The 15,111-nt window shown below is 43.3% G+C and overlaps 1 protein-coding gene across 1 annotated transcript in view; it reads left to right on the forward strand.

Moving 5' to 3' along the window:
* LOC124722311 (glutamate receptor ionotropic, kainate 2-like) overlaps positions 1-15,111 on the forward strand; it is a 593,330-nt gene that overhangs the window by 249,396 nt on the left and 328,823 nt on the right. The window contains exons 5-6 of the mRNA XM_047247491.1: positions 4,593-4,734; positions 13,372-13,533. Of these exons, the coding sequence (XP_047103447.1) occupies positions 4,593-4,734; positions 13,372-13,533 (304 nt within the window). The remainder of the gene's footprint in view (positions 1-4,592; positions 4,735-13,371; positions 13,534-15,111) is intronic.

Raw genomic sequence — 15,111 nt, forward strand, 5'->3', positions numbered from 1 at the left:
CGTAAATGCAACACCCTGAAGGAAGCATCCGAATCAAGTGAAATTTGCACCATGGGTTTGCAGCGATGAGATATGCAACTGATTAGAATTTCAGCGCAGACGCACATCACGCGCGCCTGTGGCGCCACCTCATAGCGCCATTTAAGGCTCGGTGATTTCGACGAGTGTACGTTCGGCACGTGTGTTTACATTGTGGTTGTTTCACAAGACGATCAGTTATGCCTCGTAGACAACAGCGAATATCGTTTGATCAAGAATCCGAGTTCGACAGAGGAAGGATAGTGGCTTACCGAGATTTTGGATTATCATACAGAGAAATCGCTAGTCGTGTTGGACGAAACCAAACAACTGTAATGCGGATATGTAACCGTTGGATGCAGGAGGGTACGACGGACCGACGTGGTCGATCGCATTCACCTCGGTGCACCACTGCACGTGCTGATAGGCAAATTGTGCGCATGGCAGTGACGGATCGCTCAGTGACATCCCGAACCATAGCACAGCACATTGCGTCTGTAACGCATCATCCAGTGTCTGCGCGTACCATTCGACGCCGTTTACAGCAGAGTGGTCTGTCCGCAAGACGTCCATTGCTTCGTCTACCATTGACGCAGAACCACAGACGTCTCCGTCGCCAATGGTGTGATGACAGACGGATGTGGACGGCAGAATGGAATGACGTTGTCTTTACTGACGAGGCACGCTTCTGTCTGCAGCACCACGATGGTCGGATTCGAGTGTGGAGACACCGTGGAGAGAGGATGCTGGACAGCTGCATTATGCACCGCCACACTGGTCTTGCACCGGGTATTATGGTATGGGGCGGTATTGGATATTACTCTCGCACGCCTCTAGTACGCATTGCCGGTACTTTAAATAGCCGGCGCTACATATCCGAGGTGCTGGAGCCAGTTGTCCTTCCTTACTTTCAGGGCTCGGCCACAGCCATATTTCAACAGGATAATGCGCGACCACACGTGGCACGCATTGTCGAAAGGTCCTTCGTCAATAACCAGATTGAAGTGCTTCCCTGGCCAGCTCGCTCTCCGGATCTTTCACCGATAGAAAACATGTGGTCCATGGTTGCTCAACGAGTGACCCAGATTACATCCCCAGCTGCCACACCAGATGATCTTTGGCAACGTGTGGAAGCTGCTTGGGCTGCTGTACCCCAGGAACACATCCAACGTCTCTTTGACTCAATGCCGAGACGTGTGGCAGCGGTGATCTCCAACAATGGCGGCTACTCTGGCTACTGATTCTGGCAGGAACCACATGTCACAGACGTCTGTAAACGTAATCATTTGATACTTGGTCAACATGTTATCTACAAAATAAATTTTGTTGTGCTACCTCTTGTCTTTCTTGGTGTTGCATTTACGGTGGCCAGCAGTGTACAACACAAATTGTTAACAGCAACTCATGTTTAGAGGCTCTAGAAATATGCAGACAACAGAACCTACATACAATATATTATTTCCTATATTCAGCACTGAATGTCTCCTCGTAAAATACCTCCTCGATTATAAATGACACTAATGATGTTTTTCACAGTCGCACATCCATCACCCACCCTCCCCAACACCCCCCTCCCCCCAACCACAAACTCTCTCTATTTAAAATCGTCAAACTGTCCCACCATATAATAACTGACTACTTCTTTCGGTCACTACCTGACGAAACTGGAAAACGATGTAAATTTAATCACAATCTATAGTCGCTGGATATTGAGCTCCGACTCGAACCAAGTTTGAAATGAATAAGTAAAATAAAAACAGTGACTGGAGGCAGTGTTTAATTATTAGAGTACGTTCACTTAAAGTAGCAGTCACAGCTGCCTCACAAAAAAGTAATGCCTGTTACTGACGATAACATTCGGTATATTATGGGTGATATTTTACTCTAACTCTTGTTTTCAGAGTCTTGAACCATTCATAATAATCAATCAATAACTATTCCTTCTCACACAGATCAACAGCTTTGAAACGACCACAAGTGTAAACAGACGATGCCTTCGAAAAAATAGCCAAAGGAATGAAAGAATCTGTCGCCATCCTCAAACCAAGTGGGAGAAAGTTGCAGAGAAATTTCTATTGTTAATATCTCTGGCCCCTTACTGTCAGAAAATAATAAACGATTCTGTTTTCTTGGCAGAGACGCATAACTTCAATTATCCTCTAGGGTAGTTACTGAGCAGACAAATTCTGGTCCGTCAGCCAGAAGTAAGGAAACGGTTATAGCAGTATTTTACACATCTGTCAATTTAGTTGCTAATTATTATGAGTAGGAAAATCGCAAAAATAAACATATTTCATACACGTTGTCTTTGCTTACCAAAAATTACTTGTGAATTGTATTATTTCTATCAGCTTTGTAATAAGGGACTATTGTTTAAATGTCACTGAAAAAATATTTTAATTCTTTGCTTGCGTAGTGTTTAACTCCTTTCCCTCGATTTGGAGCAATTTACGTTGTCTCATGCATTCATAAAAAATTTCGCGAATCACCAAATTCGAGTGAGAGTTTCTGCAACAACTTTAAATGCCTCAGTTGCCTTCTAGTTGAAAGCCATGTTTCCTGTTGTTTCCTTTTGAGTTTCCTTTGCTTTTTGCAAATGCAGAGTTCAGCGGCACCTAAGTTAACGAAATTTTCGTCGTTCATAGCCACGGTAGTTTACTGAAAGCGCTTCACACTTCACAGTCACAAACCACTCCCAAGTGGGGACCCATAGCACTCGGCTCTGTGTGGCTCATTCGTGAGTATCCCCATCGTAAGGGCAGCGGTTAATCGAACCAGTCGAAACGGACTACGGCCAACTGGACGGCTCATGTGTGGCGGCCTTTATGTGGGTCATACATCAATTATTCTGATGATGTGTTACTGCCCAGTCCCTGTCAAACGACACGCCATATCTAACGCCAGCTGCTGCATGTAGTGTCGAGATACCCAGCTCCGCAGGGCATTCGAGGCTGCTCACCACCTGGGTCCTGCATAGGAAGCTGTACTTGCTTTCCCAAAGAGACAGAGCGAACGATACTCTTCTCAGGATATGCATGCTTTCCTCACGAATAGCTAACAAAATAAGAAGAACTGACGGCAGAAGTCACTCGTGGTGAGGTACGCTTTTGAATCTTAACACCTTCCTAACCACCTCGAAGTCCGTGAAATAATGAGTCAGAAATTAAGTACAAAAAAGAAGAAACGAGAGTCACATACGAAGGACCAACTTTATTATGTATCTCATTATAAATAATCAAATATGTACTATCAAAGTACAGGGGTTGGTCAGAAATATGGAAACACAGCGAGAAATGCATGCTTAAACATAAATGTGGATGCAGACCAAGCCTGCAGGTTGTGCTGTTGTATCTGACAACGAACGGCATCTGTGCAGTTTCCTCAATACGTTGCAAGTATCAGTCATGATCATAATTGTGTTCTGTCTAGTGCGTGCGTTATGTCGGTGCTAAGTGACGTTGTGAGCAAATTGTTGGTGCTCATATCGTGAGTGCTTCTATAACCATCGTACCCGAAGGGTTTTGTGCTTCGGGAGGCATTATATCAAAGATTTATACCGCATACAGGGAAAGCGGAAGAACATCATCCGCTTAGTCTCAACGCGGAGGAAAATATCAGTTGAGTGATCGTGACAGACGGTTATTGAAGAGGATAGCGACAGCAAATAAGAAGGTGAGAGCTGCAAAAGTTACTGCAGAATCGAATATCGCACTCGCGAACCCATGCAGCACAACACAACGGAGCTCAGCAAGAGGGGAACCGAGGGGCGAGCTGGAATTCCAGAACCATTCGTCACTCATGCCTATCCCCGTCACAGGAAAACTCGGTGCCGAAGCTATAAAACTTGGACTCTGAAGCAATTGAAGAAAGTCATTTGGTCGGACGAGTCTTCTTTCACACTGTTTCCATCTTCTGGCGAAGTATATGGCACAAGAATGAAACATGGCGGTGATGATTTGGGAAGTCATATCGTGATATTCCATGGCACGACAGCTACTTTATAAGGTCGCATTACTGCCAAGGATTATAAGAACATTTTGACTGATCAGGTCCGTCCCATGGTACAATGTTTGTTCTCAAATGTTGACGCTGTATTCCTGTTCACACAGCTCGCATCGTCCAGTACTGGTTTCGTGAGTACGAGGATGATACCCTGACCACCAGTCACGAGATCTCAATATTTATTGAGCCTTTGTGGTCTGCTTTGGAAAGAAGGGTGCATATTCGCTACCCACCTCCGTCATCCCTACCTGGCCTTCCCACTACGTCGTAAGAAGAATAGTGTTATTGCGATGTAATACAAGAGTGGTAAAATTATAGGACCTGAGTAACTGGTTATATTAACACCAGCTACTATACGCCATTTGATCTGATCGTACGTTTTCTATCTAAAAATTGCCGAAACACTTGTCATAGGTTTATTCTGGGTGGAGTTAAAAGTAGTTTATTACAACCTCTGTTTTTTAGAGGGTGCCTTGTGTGATGTGTTCTTGCCAGCTTCAGTTTTAATTTAATATAAGTATTTAGTCAATCTGTATGGTGATGGTAACGAACCAGTGAATTTTCATCCACAGGCCGCTTCTCAAAGAAGTGAAGAAGTCCTCAGAGACGCGAGTAGTCCTGGACTGTGAGCCGGACCTCATACTGGACGTTCTGCGTCAGGCAGACGAGGTCAAACTGATGCACGTTTACCAGTCATTTTTCATCACTTCTCTGGTGAGACATCATGGAGTCTGAAACTCATCAGAGTATCTATATTGGTGTGCAAAATTAAAGGCCGAAAGTAACGTCCACTTAATGTATTACTCGATGAAAGTTGGACGATATATGTAAAGAACTACTACAGCATAGGACACAAGGCAACTGAAAGAAATACGCAATGAGACAAACAGAAGTGACACTTTTATTCAAAGGCAAAAATTATGTTCAAGTCACAGCGATTTGTGATGGTCCCCTGGACATTACAAAAGGACGGAACGTGTTTCTTGATAGGGTGTGTGGTCACTCTGGACAGCAATGCATCATGTTCTGTAATGTGCTCGCATGCTGGCCACAAGGTTGGTAAGGAGTTTTTGTGGTAGGGTCCCCATGCTTCCAGCAACACGGTTGCCGACTGTTGGATGCTCATTGCTACATGTGGACATTATGCAATACATCTCCCCAACGCATCACACAAATGTTCGATGTGATTAACGTTGGGGGAAGGGACAGGGCAGTCCATTCGACAAATATCCTCTCCTACCAAATGCTTTTACACCTGCGTTGTTCGATGCGACCGCGCATTCTCATCAACAAACATGATGTCATGGGCGAAAGACGCACATGGACAAGGAGTAGAGTGTCACAGTTGTTCCCGCGCAAAGTCAAGCGCCGGCAAGCCAATCGGGAACGTTAGAGCAGAGAGGGCTGTGAAGAAGATGTCAGCCAATAGCACGTTGACCGACCCCTCTCTAGGACGGCAACGCTACAGCAGCGGACTCTAGTCGAAGTGAACATAATCGCCGCTCCCAACTGGTCGCACCCAGTTTTACAGAAGCGTCAAGACCAGTGACCTGGATAGAAGCATCCACTGTATTACTTGACTTGTATTGGAATCGCTACACTGAACGGCATTGATTATATTTCATGTCACTCTTTGGTTGCGACACATCTGTGTTTCTCAAAAATAAGTACTGTCATTTATTGTCTGTAATAAAATTCATTAATACGATTTTCTTGAATTGTTGTCTAGCGATCGGAAAAAGCAGGTTTCCTAGGCACCCCATATTTGACGAGTAGGCAGGATAAAACAACAATAACGTAACTGTGTTCAAAGATTTCGTAGTCAGTGCGCCCATGCCACAATCCACCCTCCCCACTACACCATAACATCTCGACAAACAAAATCAACATGTTAGAGACGATGCTGGACTTAGCCACATATGGCGAGAGGTGAGAACACCATAATGCACCGAGAAACATTGTCGCACATGGTCGCTTTTGTGATACTGGTGTTATGTAGGGAGGCATAATGTTGCATGGGCGTACTTCCCTCCAAATCTTTGAAGACGGTTCACTCACCGGTCAGTGTTATTGTGGCACTGTACTCCTTCTCCATTGCGTTTTCCCAGGAATGCATTCGGCCCTGACTCTATTTTTATGCATGACTATGGCGACCACATCGAACAGCGCAGGTGGAAGAGCTCTTGGGACGAGAGGATATTCGGCGAATGGATTTGCCTGTCCGCTCCACTACATAAATCCCACTCATGAGGCGTGGTACGCATTGGGAAGACGTATTGCAACACGTCCGCATGCACCACCGACTATCCAGCACTTCCCAACCGCGCTGCTGGAACAATCGAACGCTCTGCCACAAGAACTGCATACCAACCTTGTGAACAACAAGGGAGCTCGTTGCAGAGCATTCACTGCCGTCCGTGGCGATCAAACTCCCTGATAAAAAGCATGCAGTCTTTTGTAATGTGTAGGTGACTATCACAAATAGTGGTCACTTTACTGTAAATACTGTCTTGAATAAAAGTGCCTTTTCTGTTGGTCTCACTGCGTATTTTCTTTATATTATCTTCTGTACTCTAGTGTACTGTACTCTACTACACTGTAGCAGTTCGTATGTATGGTCCGAGTTTCATAGATCTATATTCTCGGCATTGACACATCAGCGAAAGTTACTTTCATTTTCAAGTTTTGCACACCAGTGCATTTAATAAATAAAATTTTATTTGTTTCACAAGCACAGTTATTACAATTTTCAGGTACAGATATGATGCTTTGCAGCCTGTTATTTATACAGACAGTTTACTATAATCAGTTAACGTACTATGTCGTCTTCGTACTTATTAGAATAAGCATTACTCGCTCACTTGGACTGCTGGTGACTAGAAAGTTTTTGAAACGTGCTGAAGATCCAGAGAAAACATACGGTAGACTATAATTCCAAAGAATAGCTGATGAACAAAGGTGTGATCGGTATGGCAACTTTGAGTACCACAGAAACGGCAATGCTCATCTGATCTTGTCATACTACTATCATTAGCTTTTATCTGAAGTGGCTGAACTCTGTCACATGACAAGGTGGAAACAATGGAGGCTTGCCACCTCTGCAAAAGTGAATCGTCAGCAAGTAGTGACAAAACAGATGAAAAATACATCTTGCTGAATTCACAGTATTATAGCTTGTGACTACTGTCGGCGAAGGAGGTTTGTGTTTGGAACATGGAAAAATGGAAACGAGTAGTCTTGTGCAGGGGTTCCCAACAAAATTATTTCGAGTACCCCCTCATCGAGCATGATTGGTACCTTGTCATATCACAGTATCAAGTACCTAAAAAAAGCCAAATTAAGAGTCTTGTTATACGTTTTCTATTTTTGGTACTCAGAAAAAACATTAACATATTCATTATTGGAAAAATATTAAGCTTAAAAGTTTTTCAATTTAGCCACCATTGTTATTGTTAAATTTTTGATTATTGCTCAAAATCTTTGTCTTCAAATCTGGGTGTTTAGTATAACAAACTCCTTAAAAAAATAGAGTGTGATAGTGTCAGTTGGGTCTAGGAAGACGCTAGACGCAGAAGTTAGCGTTCGCTAATGCTTTGCTCATGCAGGAAACGGCCAAAACAAAAAATCTGTTATCATACGAAATACACTCCTGGAAATGGAAAAAAGAACACATTGACACCGGTGTGTCAGACCCACCATACTTGCTCCGGACACTGCGAGAGGGCTGTACAAGCAATGATCACACGCACGGCACAGCGGACACACCAGGAACCGCGGTGTTGGCCGTCGAATGGCGCTAGCTGCGCAGCATTTGTGCACCGCCGCCGTCAGTGTCAGCCAGTTTGCCGTGGCATACGGAGCTCCATCGCAGTCTTTAACACTGGTAGCATGCCGCGACAGCGTGGACGTGAACCGTATGTGCAGTTGACGGACTTTGAGCGAGGGCGTATAGTGGGCATGCGGGAGGCCAGGTGGACGTACCGCCGAATTGCTCAACACGTGGGGCGTGAGGTCTCCACAGTACATCGATGTTATCGCCAGTGGTCGGCGGAAGGTGCACGTGCCCGTCGACTTGGGACCGGACCGCAGCGACGCACGGATGCACGCCAAGACCGTAGGATCCTACGCAGTGCCGTAGGGGACCGCACCGCCACTTCCCAGCAAATTAGGGACACTGTTGCTCCTGGGGTATCGGCGAGGACCAGTCGCAACCGTCTCCATGAAGCTGGGCTACGGTCCCGCACTCCGTTAGGCCGTCTTCCGCTCACGCCCCAACATCGTGCAGCCCGCCTCCAGTGGTGTCGCGACAGGCGTGAATGGAGGGACGAATGGAGACGTGTCGTCTTCAGCGATGAGAGTCGCTTCTGCCTTGGTGCCAATGATGGTCGTATGCGTGTTTGGCGCCGTGCAGGTGAGCGCCACAATCAAGACTGCATACGACCGAGGCACACAGGGCCAACACCCGGCATCATGGTGTGGGGAGCGATCTCCTACACTGGCCGTACACCACTGGTGATCGTCGAGGGGACACTGAATAGTGCACGGTACATCCAAACCGTCATCGAACCCATCGTTCTACCATTCCTAGACCGGCAAGGGAACTTGCTGTTCCAACAGGACAATGCACGTCCGCATGTATCCCGTGCCACCCAACGTGCTCTAGAAGGTGTAAGTCAACTACCCTGGTCAGCAAGATCTCCGGATCTGTCCCCCATTGAGCATGTTTGGGACTGGATGAAGCGTCGTCTCACGCGGTCTGCACGTCCAGCACGAACGCTGGTCCAACTGAGGCGCCAGGTGGAAATGGCATGGCAAGCCGTTCCACAGGACTACATCCAGCATCTCTACGATCGTCTCCATGGGAGAATAGCAGCCTGCATTGCTGCGAAAGGTGGATATACACTGTACTAGTGCCGACATTGTGCATGCTCTGTTGCCTGTGTCTATGTGCCTGTGGTTCTGTCAGTGTGATCATGTGATGTATCTGACCCCAGGAATGTGTCAATAAAGTTTCCCCTTCCTGGGACAATGAATTCACGGTGTTCTTATTTCAATTTCCAGGAGTGTATATTTAATATATTTTTTATTCTAATAGCATCTTGCGGACCCGTCTGGCATAGCTCGCGGACCTCTGAGGGTCCGCGGAGCACCTATTGGGAACCACTGGCCTAGTGTGATGAATCAAATTCCTGTTACGTCACTTATACAGGGTGGTCAAAAACAGCGTGAAAAGCTTGTTTATGGTGTTGAAGAGAACGATGTGCTGAGAAATAACCGTTAAGGAAAAAATTCTACCTGTTGCGCCGTTTTCGAGTTACGGAGTGTTAAAGGTAATCGCGCGAGCAAATTCAAGCAGCCTGCTAAAGGCAGTGTCACCAAACCTGTTCTCAAACCAAACAAACGTGGCATTTGCTCACCTACCATAAATTTGTCACTTCCGAAAAAGGCACATTTCAATTATTAATGGCATTGTAACAAGTGGTAACTCACGAACCCACAGATTTATGTGCATTACAGCATTTTAGAGCATCAAGTGCTTTAGTTTGCGTTCACAATAAACTGATTGGCTAACTTCAATGCTAAATGACTCGGTACGGCGCAACTTATCGAATTTCTTTCTTAACAATTATTTATCAGCACAACCTCTCCAAGACAATGTCCTTGACCCAGTGGCAGCAGCGGTTTCCATCAGGTCCACAAAGTTAAGCTCTCTCAGGCTTGGCTAGCACTTCGTTTGGTTATCGTCCGACTCTGCCGAGTGCTATTGGTAAGCGGGGTGCACTCAGCCCTTGTGAAGCCGATTGTGGAGCTACTTGACTGAGAAGTAGCGGCTTTTGTCACGGAAGCTGACAACGGCCGAGAGAGCGGTGCGTTGACCACATGCCTCTCCATCCCCGCATCCAGTGACGCGTAAGGGCTGAGAATGACACGGCGGTCGGTCGGTACCGTTGAGCCTTCCGCGGCCTGTTCGGACGGAGGAGACAACCTCTCCTGCAACACCCTTACAGACTTTTTAGATTGTTTTTGACCACCCTGTACAGCCATATAACGCTGCGTTGTTAAGAGAACCGTTGATTGATACTACACACTGACTGTGACTATATTATCTAGTGGGGAATACATGAGTGTCCCACAAGGCACTATGATACATGAGCTCTTCTGTAGTAAGATGGGCTATTGGTAAATGTTCTGGGGGTTGAATGTCAGCTACACAGGACTTTTGTTTATACTGGTGGGAGCTATCCATTCTTGGTGTCTCTTTTCGGAATAAACGTTTTAGCACTATAGTTTGTAAATAATGTCTAAGTATGATTTTATGAATTACTGGCTAAGGTTACAGTAGATATGGATAGAGTCTTAATCAGAGGAAACAGTTACAGAAACTTAAAGAAATATTAAAAAATACATTCTTCAAATTTTGTAGGAACTACGTAACAACGAACTTAACAAACTCAGATTTGGTGAAAATGTGTATATTCGAGACACATAGTATCAATGTGAGGCATATCAATTAATCCTGGAAGATGGAACGTATTTAGACTAACCAGTTCCAAGAAATAAGAAACAAATAAAACTTTTGTAATATTGTGTGTACAAACCAGATGGCAGAGGCAACATACAGTAATGGAGAAAGAAGCTCTTGCTATCATACATGTTATGCAAGAAGTCATGCATTATCTGACTCACGCAATTGCTGACAAAAAAAGCTGAGTATCTACTACAGCTCTGCCACGAAAATGAAAATGACGTTTGCCATACGAAATTACGTCACTGAAGGGATCGTATCTGCTGGTGAAGCATGTTTACGCTACCTTAATATGGTGATAAATTATGAAATTGGAAGTGAAACAACTTCAGATTGCTGTATTTATGGTAAATGATTGGACATGTGGCATTACAGCATCGGTAGAGCAAAGGAGTAAAAGCAAAATAGCTCATAATCCCACAAGAGCTGTTGCAGATGGTCCCTGAGATTTTTAGAAAATAATTATGGTTACGATACTTCTAATCCATCCCAATGAACTGCTTTTTGAACATATGTATGAGAGCATAAAATCATTATATCTGCACCAAAAGTCAACTTAACATGTCATTCATTTAGTTGTAGTTTTTCACATCGAACGTGTAACAGAAAGTGCAAACTTGTAAAGTAGGCATGGTTAGAGAATAAATGCAAAGCTGTAGAATCATATATGGCTACGGCAAAGATAAAAAATTAGAGAGACCTTTGTAAAGAGAAAAATCCCTATATGACTATTACGAACTCGGATCCAAGTCAGTATTAGGCGAAAGAGAAAAGGCTCATAGGAGGAATGAATACGTTGAAGGGTTACGCAAGAAAAACGACTATAAAGACAACATTGTGTATAGGGAGGAAGAAGTAGATTGATATGATGTGATATATATGAGAGACTTTAGCCGAAATAAAGCACCTGCAGCAGGTGGTAGTCCCTCAGAATGATTAAGATCATTGCAAGAACACTCCACGATAAAATTATTCAACCTGGTATGCAAGATGCAAGAGAGAGATGAAATACTATCAGACTTCAAGAAGAATATTGTAAGTCCAATTACAAAGAGAGCAGGTGATGGCAGCTGTGAATATTACACAACCATCAATTAAATAACAAATGGTAGTAAGATACTGACACGAATTATTCACAGAAGAATGGAAAAAAATGGTATGCCGCCATCCGGGAAGATCGGTTTATTTTCCGGAGAAACATAGGATCACACGAGGGAATACTGACCCTACGGCCTATATCTGAAGATACACTGAAGAAAGTAAATCTGCGTTTAATCACTTATAGATTTAGAGAAAGCTTTTGACAGGTTCGATGGTAATACACTCTTTTAAATACCGATTGTAGCAGGTATACAAAACCAGGACTGAATGACTGTCTGCTTGTCTACAATTCTGCAGAAAGTAGACTACAGTTATACGAGCCGAAGGACTCGAAAAGGAAGCAATAGTTTAGAAGGGAGTAAGACACTATTGTAGCCTATGGGCGATGTTATTCAATTTGCACCTTCAGCAAGCAGTAAAGGAAACCAAGGAGATATTCAGAGGTAAATTAAAGTTCAGGGAGAAGAAACAAAAATTTTGAGGCTTACCAATGACATTATAACTCTGTCGAAAACTGATTAAAAGCTGAATATCAACAATGGAATGTGGTCGAATTAATGAGGCTGTGCTAAGGGAATTAGATTAGGAAATGAGACACTAAAATCAGAAATTACTTTTTTTAGGGTGCAAAATAACTTACAGTGGTTGTACTAGAGAGAATATACAACGCAGACTAACAGTAAACAGCAAGAAATCGTTTCTAAAAAAGAGATATTTGTTAACATTCAATATAAATTTAAATATTAGGAACTCTCTTCTGAAGGCATTTGTCTGGAGTGTACGATTGTGAAAAATGTACTATAAACGATTCAGACAAGAAAGGAATATAGGCTTTTTCGATATGGTGCTACAAAAGAATGCTGAAAATTTGATGGGTAGATCAGATTACGAATGAGGAGGAACTGAAAACAATTGGGGAAAAAGAAACTTTTGGCTCAACTTGATTAAAAGCAGGGGACGGTTGTAAAGGGAGACCAGTGGCTGACTACGCTAAGCAGGCTTTACTGGTCGTAGGCTATAGAAGTTACGCAGAGATGAAGGACTTTACAAAGGTCAGTCTAGCGTTGAGAGCTGAAGTCAACAACAAGAACAACCACAAAAACAGCAACAGAAGAGTAATATTGTGCCAAAACTATACGTGCTAGAAACTATACATAATAGGAAAAGTTTCTTCCGAGAAAAAGGCACTTTGAACGGCCGATTACAACGATATCGTCAGTCATTACAAAATCTAACGAAAAGCTATTTCAGATTGCCATTTGTTAGGCAATAGCTTAATCTCATGGACTTTTGTTTTGGAAATTCAATCTGAATATGGATTGAATTTCCAAAAAAGATCCATGAGATCAAGCTATTACCTTACAAATGGCAATCTAAAATACCTTTTCGTTGGATTTTGTAATGACTGGAGATACTGCTGTAGTCGGTCGTTCAAAGTGCCTTTTGCTGAGAGGAAATATCCATTTGTACACAAGTTCGTTATATTTTGAAATGAGGACATAATATTGTAGCTACTGAATTCATCAGTGTACATTAATATGTAATATTTAATTCTTTTGCTCATAAACAAAATAAAATGGAGAACAATAGTGAATATTCATAAATTTTTTTGCATGTCGTAAATTATATGAATTGTAGACAGTTGCAGATAACCTAGTAGGTGTAGATTTCCTTTCGATATGTAATGAAGTACGGAACTATACAGTATTTGTAATCATTCACAGGATGCCCACACTGTAGACTACACGCAGTTCCTGAAGAGTGGAATAAATATCACAACGTTGCGTTTAATCCAACCCGGGCGGGAGTCCGTCATTAAGAAGATGCAAGACTTTTCTTATGGAAAATATTACAATAGAGAACTCCTGAAGCCAGAGAGAATCAGGGTGAGCTACGTTCCGTTTGTCCCTTTCTCCGCCGCTTGCCTTTTAGGTTTAGATGCATAGCTGATATTAACCACTGTCATAATAAAGCTGTGGAGCTATTCAGCAAAGTAATATTCCTGTTTCATAGGCATCACTTATTAAAATTAATTAAGAAAATGATTTTTTGTTGTTACTTACTTACTTCTGACCACCATTAACTCTCAACAGTTTGTCAAACAAACCTCATCTGAATAGTGTTCTTGTGAGGAAACAGTATTTGGAAAGCATGGTGCCTCCGTTGCCTAAAAATGTACACAGTCGACGGTAATTTACTTTTCTTGTTGGGAAAAAGATAATTCGCAAAAGATAGTTATATTAAGGCCAAAGTCGTCACACATTCTTATTCGTATGTAGTAGATGGAGCAAGACATGTTGACTCATTTTCAGTACAAGAAACAACCATTTTTTCATAGGAATAGTATTATTGAAAAGAAGAAAATCTTTCTCATGAGCGCAAGCACTTAGAAAGTCTTCTTTTTACATTTTATGTTTTATGCTCACTTCAAGTCCTATTCTATTCTCTTATGTCTTCCGCAGTCCTTCTGATACAGAATTTGTTTTCAAGCTTCATTTATTTTAAATGCATTAATGAACATCATCAAAGACCAAGAAACTCCCCATCACAGAAATTTAGTAGCAGATAAGCCTAGTGAACGCGCTCTATGAGTATACATCAGTATTAAATGTCATTTAGATTTACCCATATATACTCAAGAACGTTGAAAATAGCGCACAAAGGAGGAATATCGATCGAAATGAAATTTATTAGACATAGTGATACAGATGAGAGATTCACTTGGTCCCAAAATCAAGACAAGTACAGTGCAACATCAGTAACGCATTGGATCACCTTTTGCTGCAACACATGCCGCAACACGGTTCGGCATCGAGTTGATCAGACGTCTGATATCGTCCTGAAGCAGACTGGCCCTCAACTCTTGGACAGCCACCTCCAAATCACGTACAGAGTGGCACGGCGGCTTCTGGCGTTGGAGCTGGTCCCACACATGCTCTGTAGGGGCAATTACGGGGAGCGGCCGGACATAGAAGATACGAAATATGACGTACGAAGTCTTAACCAACTCGACCTGTATGCGGACGAGTGTTATCTTGCTGGAAAAGTGCCCTTGGTAGACCATGTAGGAAAGTTTCCACATCTGGCTGAAGAAAGACATCAACATAACCCTGGCCTGTTAAGGTTACACATACCACAATTACAGGGAATCGGCTATCGTAGGCTATGGCTCCAGCTGTGCGGACGGTGTGGCGCACGACAGCGTGGGTGGAACTGTATCGATTACCAGGCTGTCTCCACAACCGTATGTGGTTATCATCTCTCCCCAAAACGAATCGGGATTCGTCATTAAACAACATGTTTTGCCAGTCTGTAGCAGTACACGCCGTTTTCGCTTGGCACTACTGTAGACGGAGTTCAGAAATGGATCAAATGGCTCTGAGCACTATGGGACTTAACATCTGAGGTCATCAGTCCCCTAGAACTTAGAACTACTTAAACCTAAGTAACCTAAGGACATCATA

This window comes from Schistocerca piceifrons, chromosome X (genome assembly GCF_021461385.2).
Source record: "Schistocerca piceifrons isolate TAMUIC-IGC-003096 chromosome X, iqSchPice1.1, whole genome shotgun sequence".
NCBI classification, from domain to species: Eukaryota; Metazoa; Arthropoda; class Insecta; order Orthoptera; family Acrididae; genus Schistocerca; species Schistocerca piceifrons.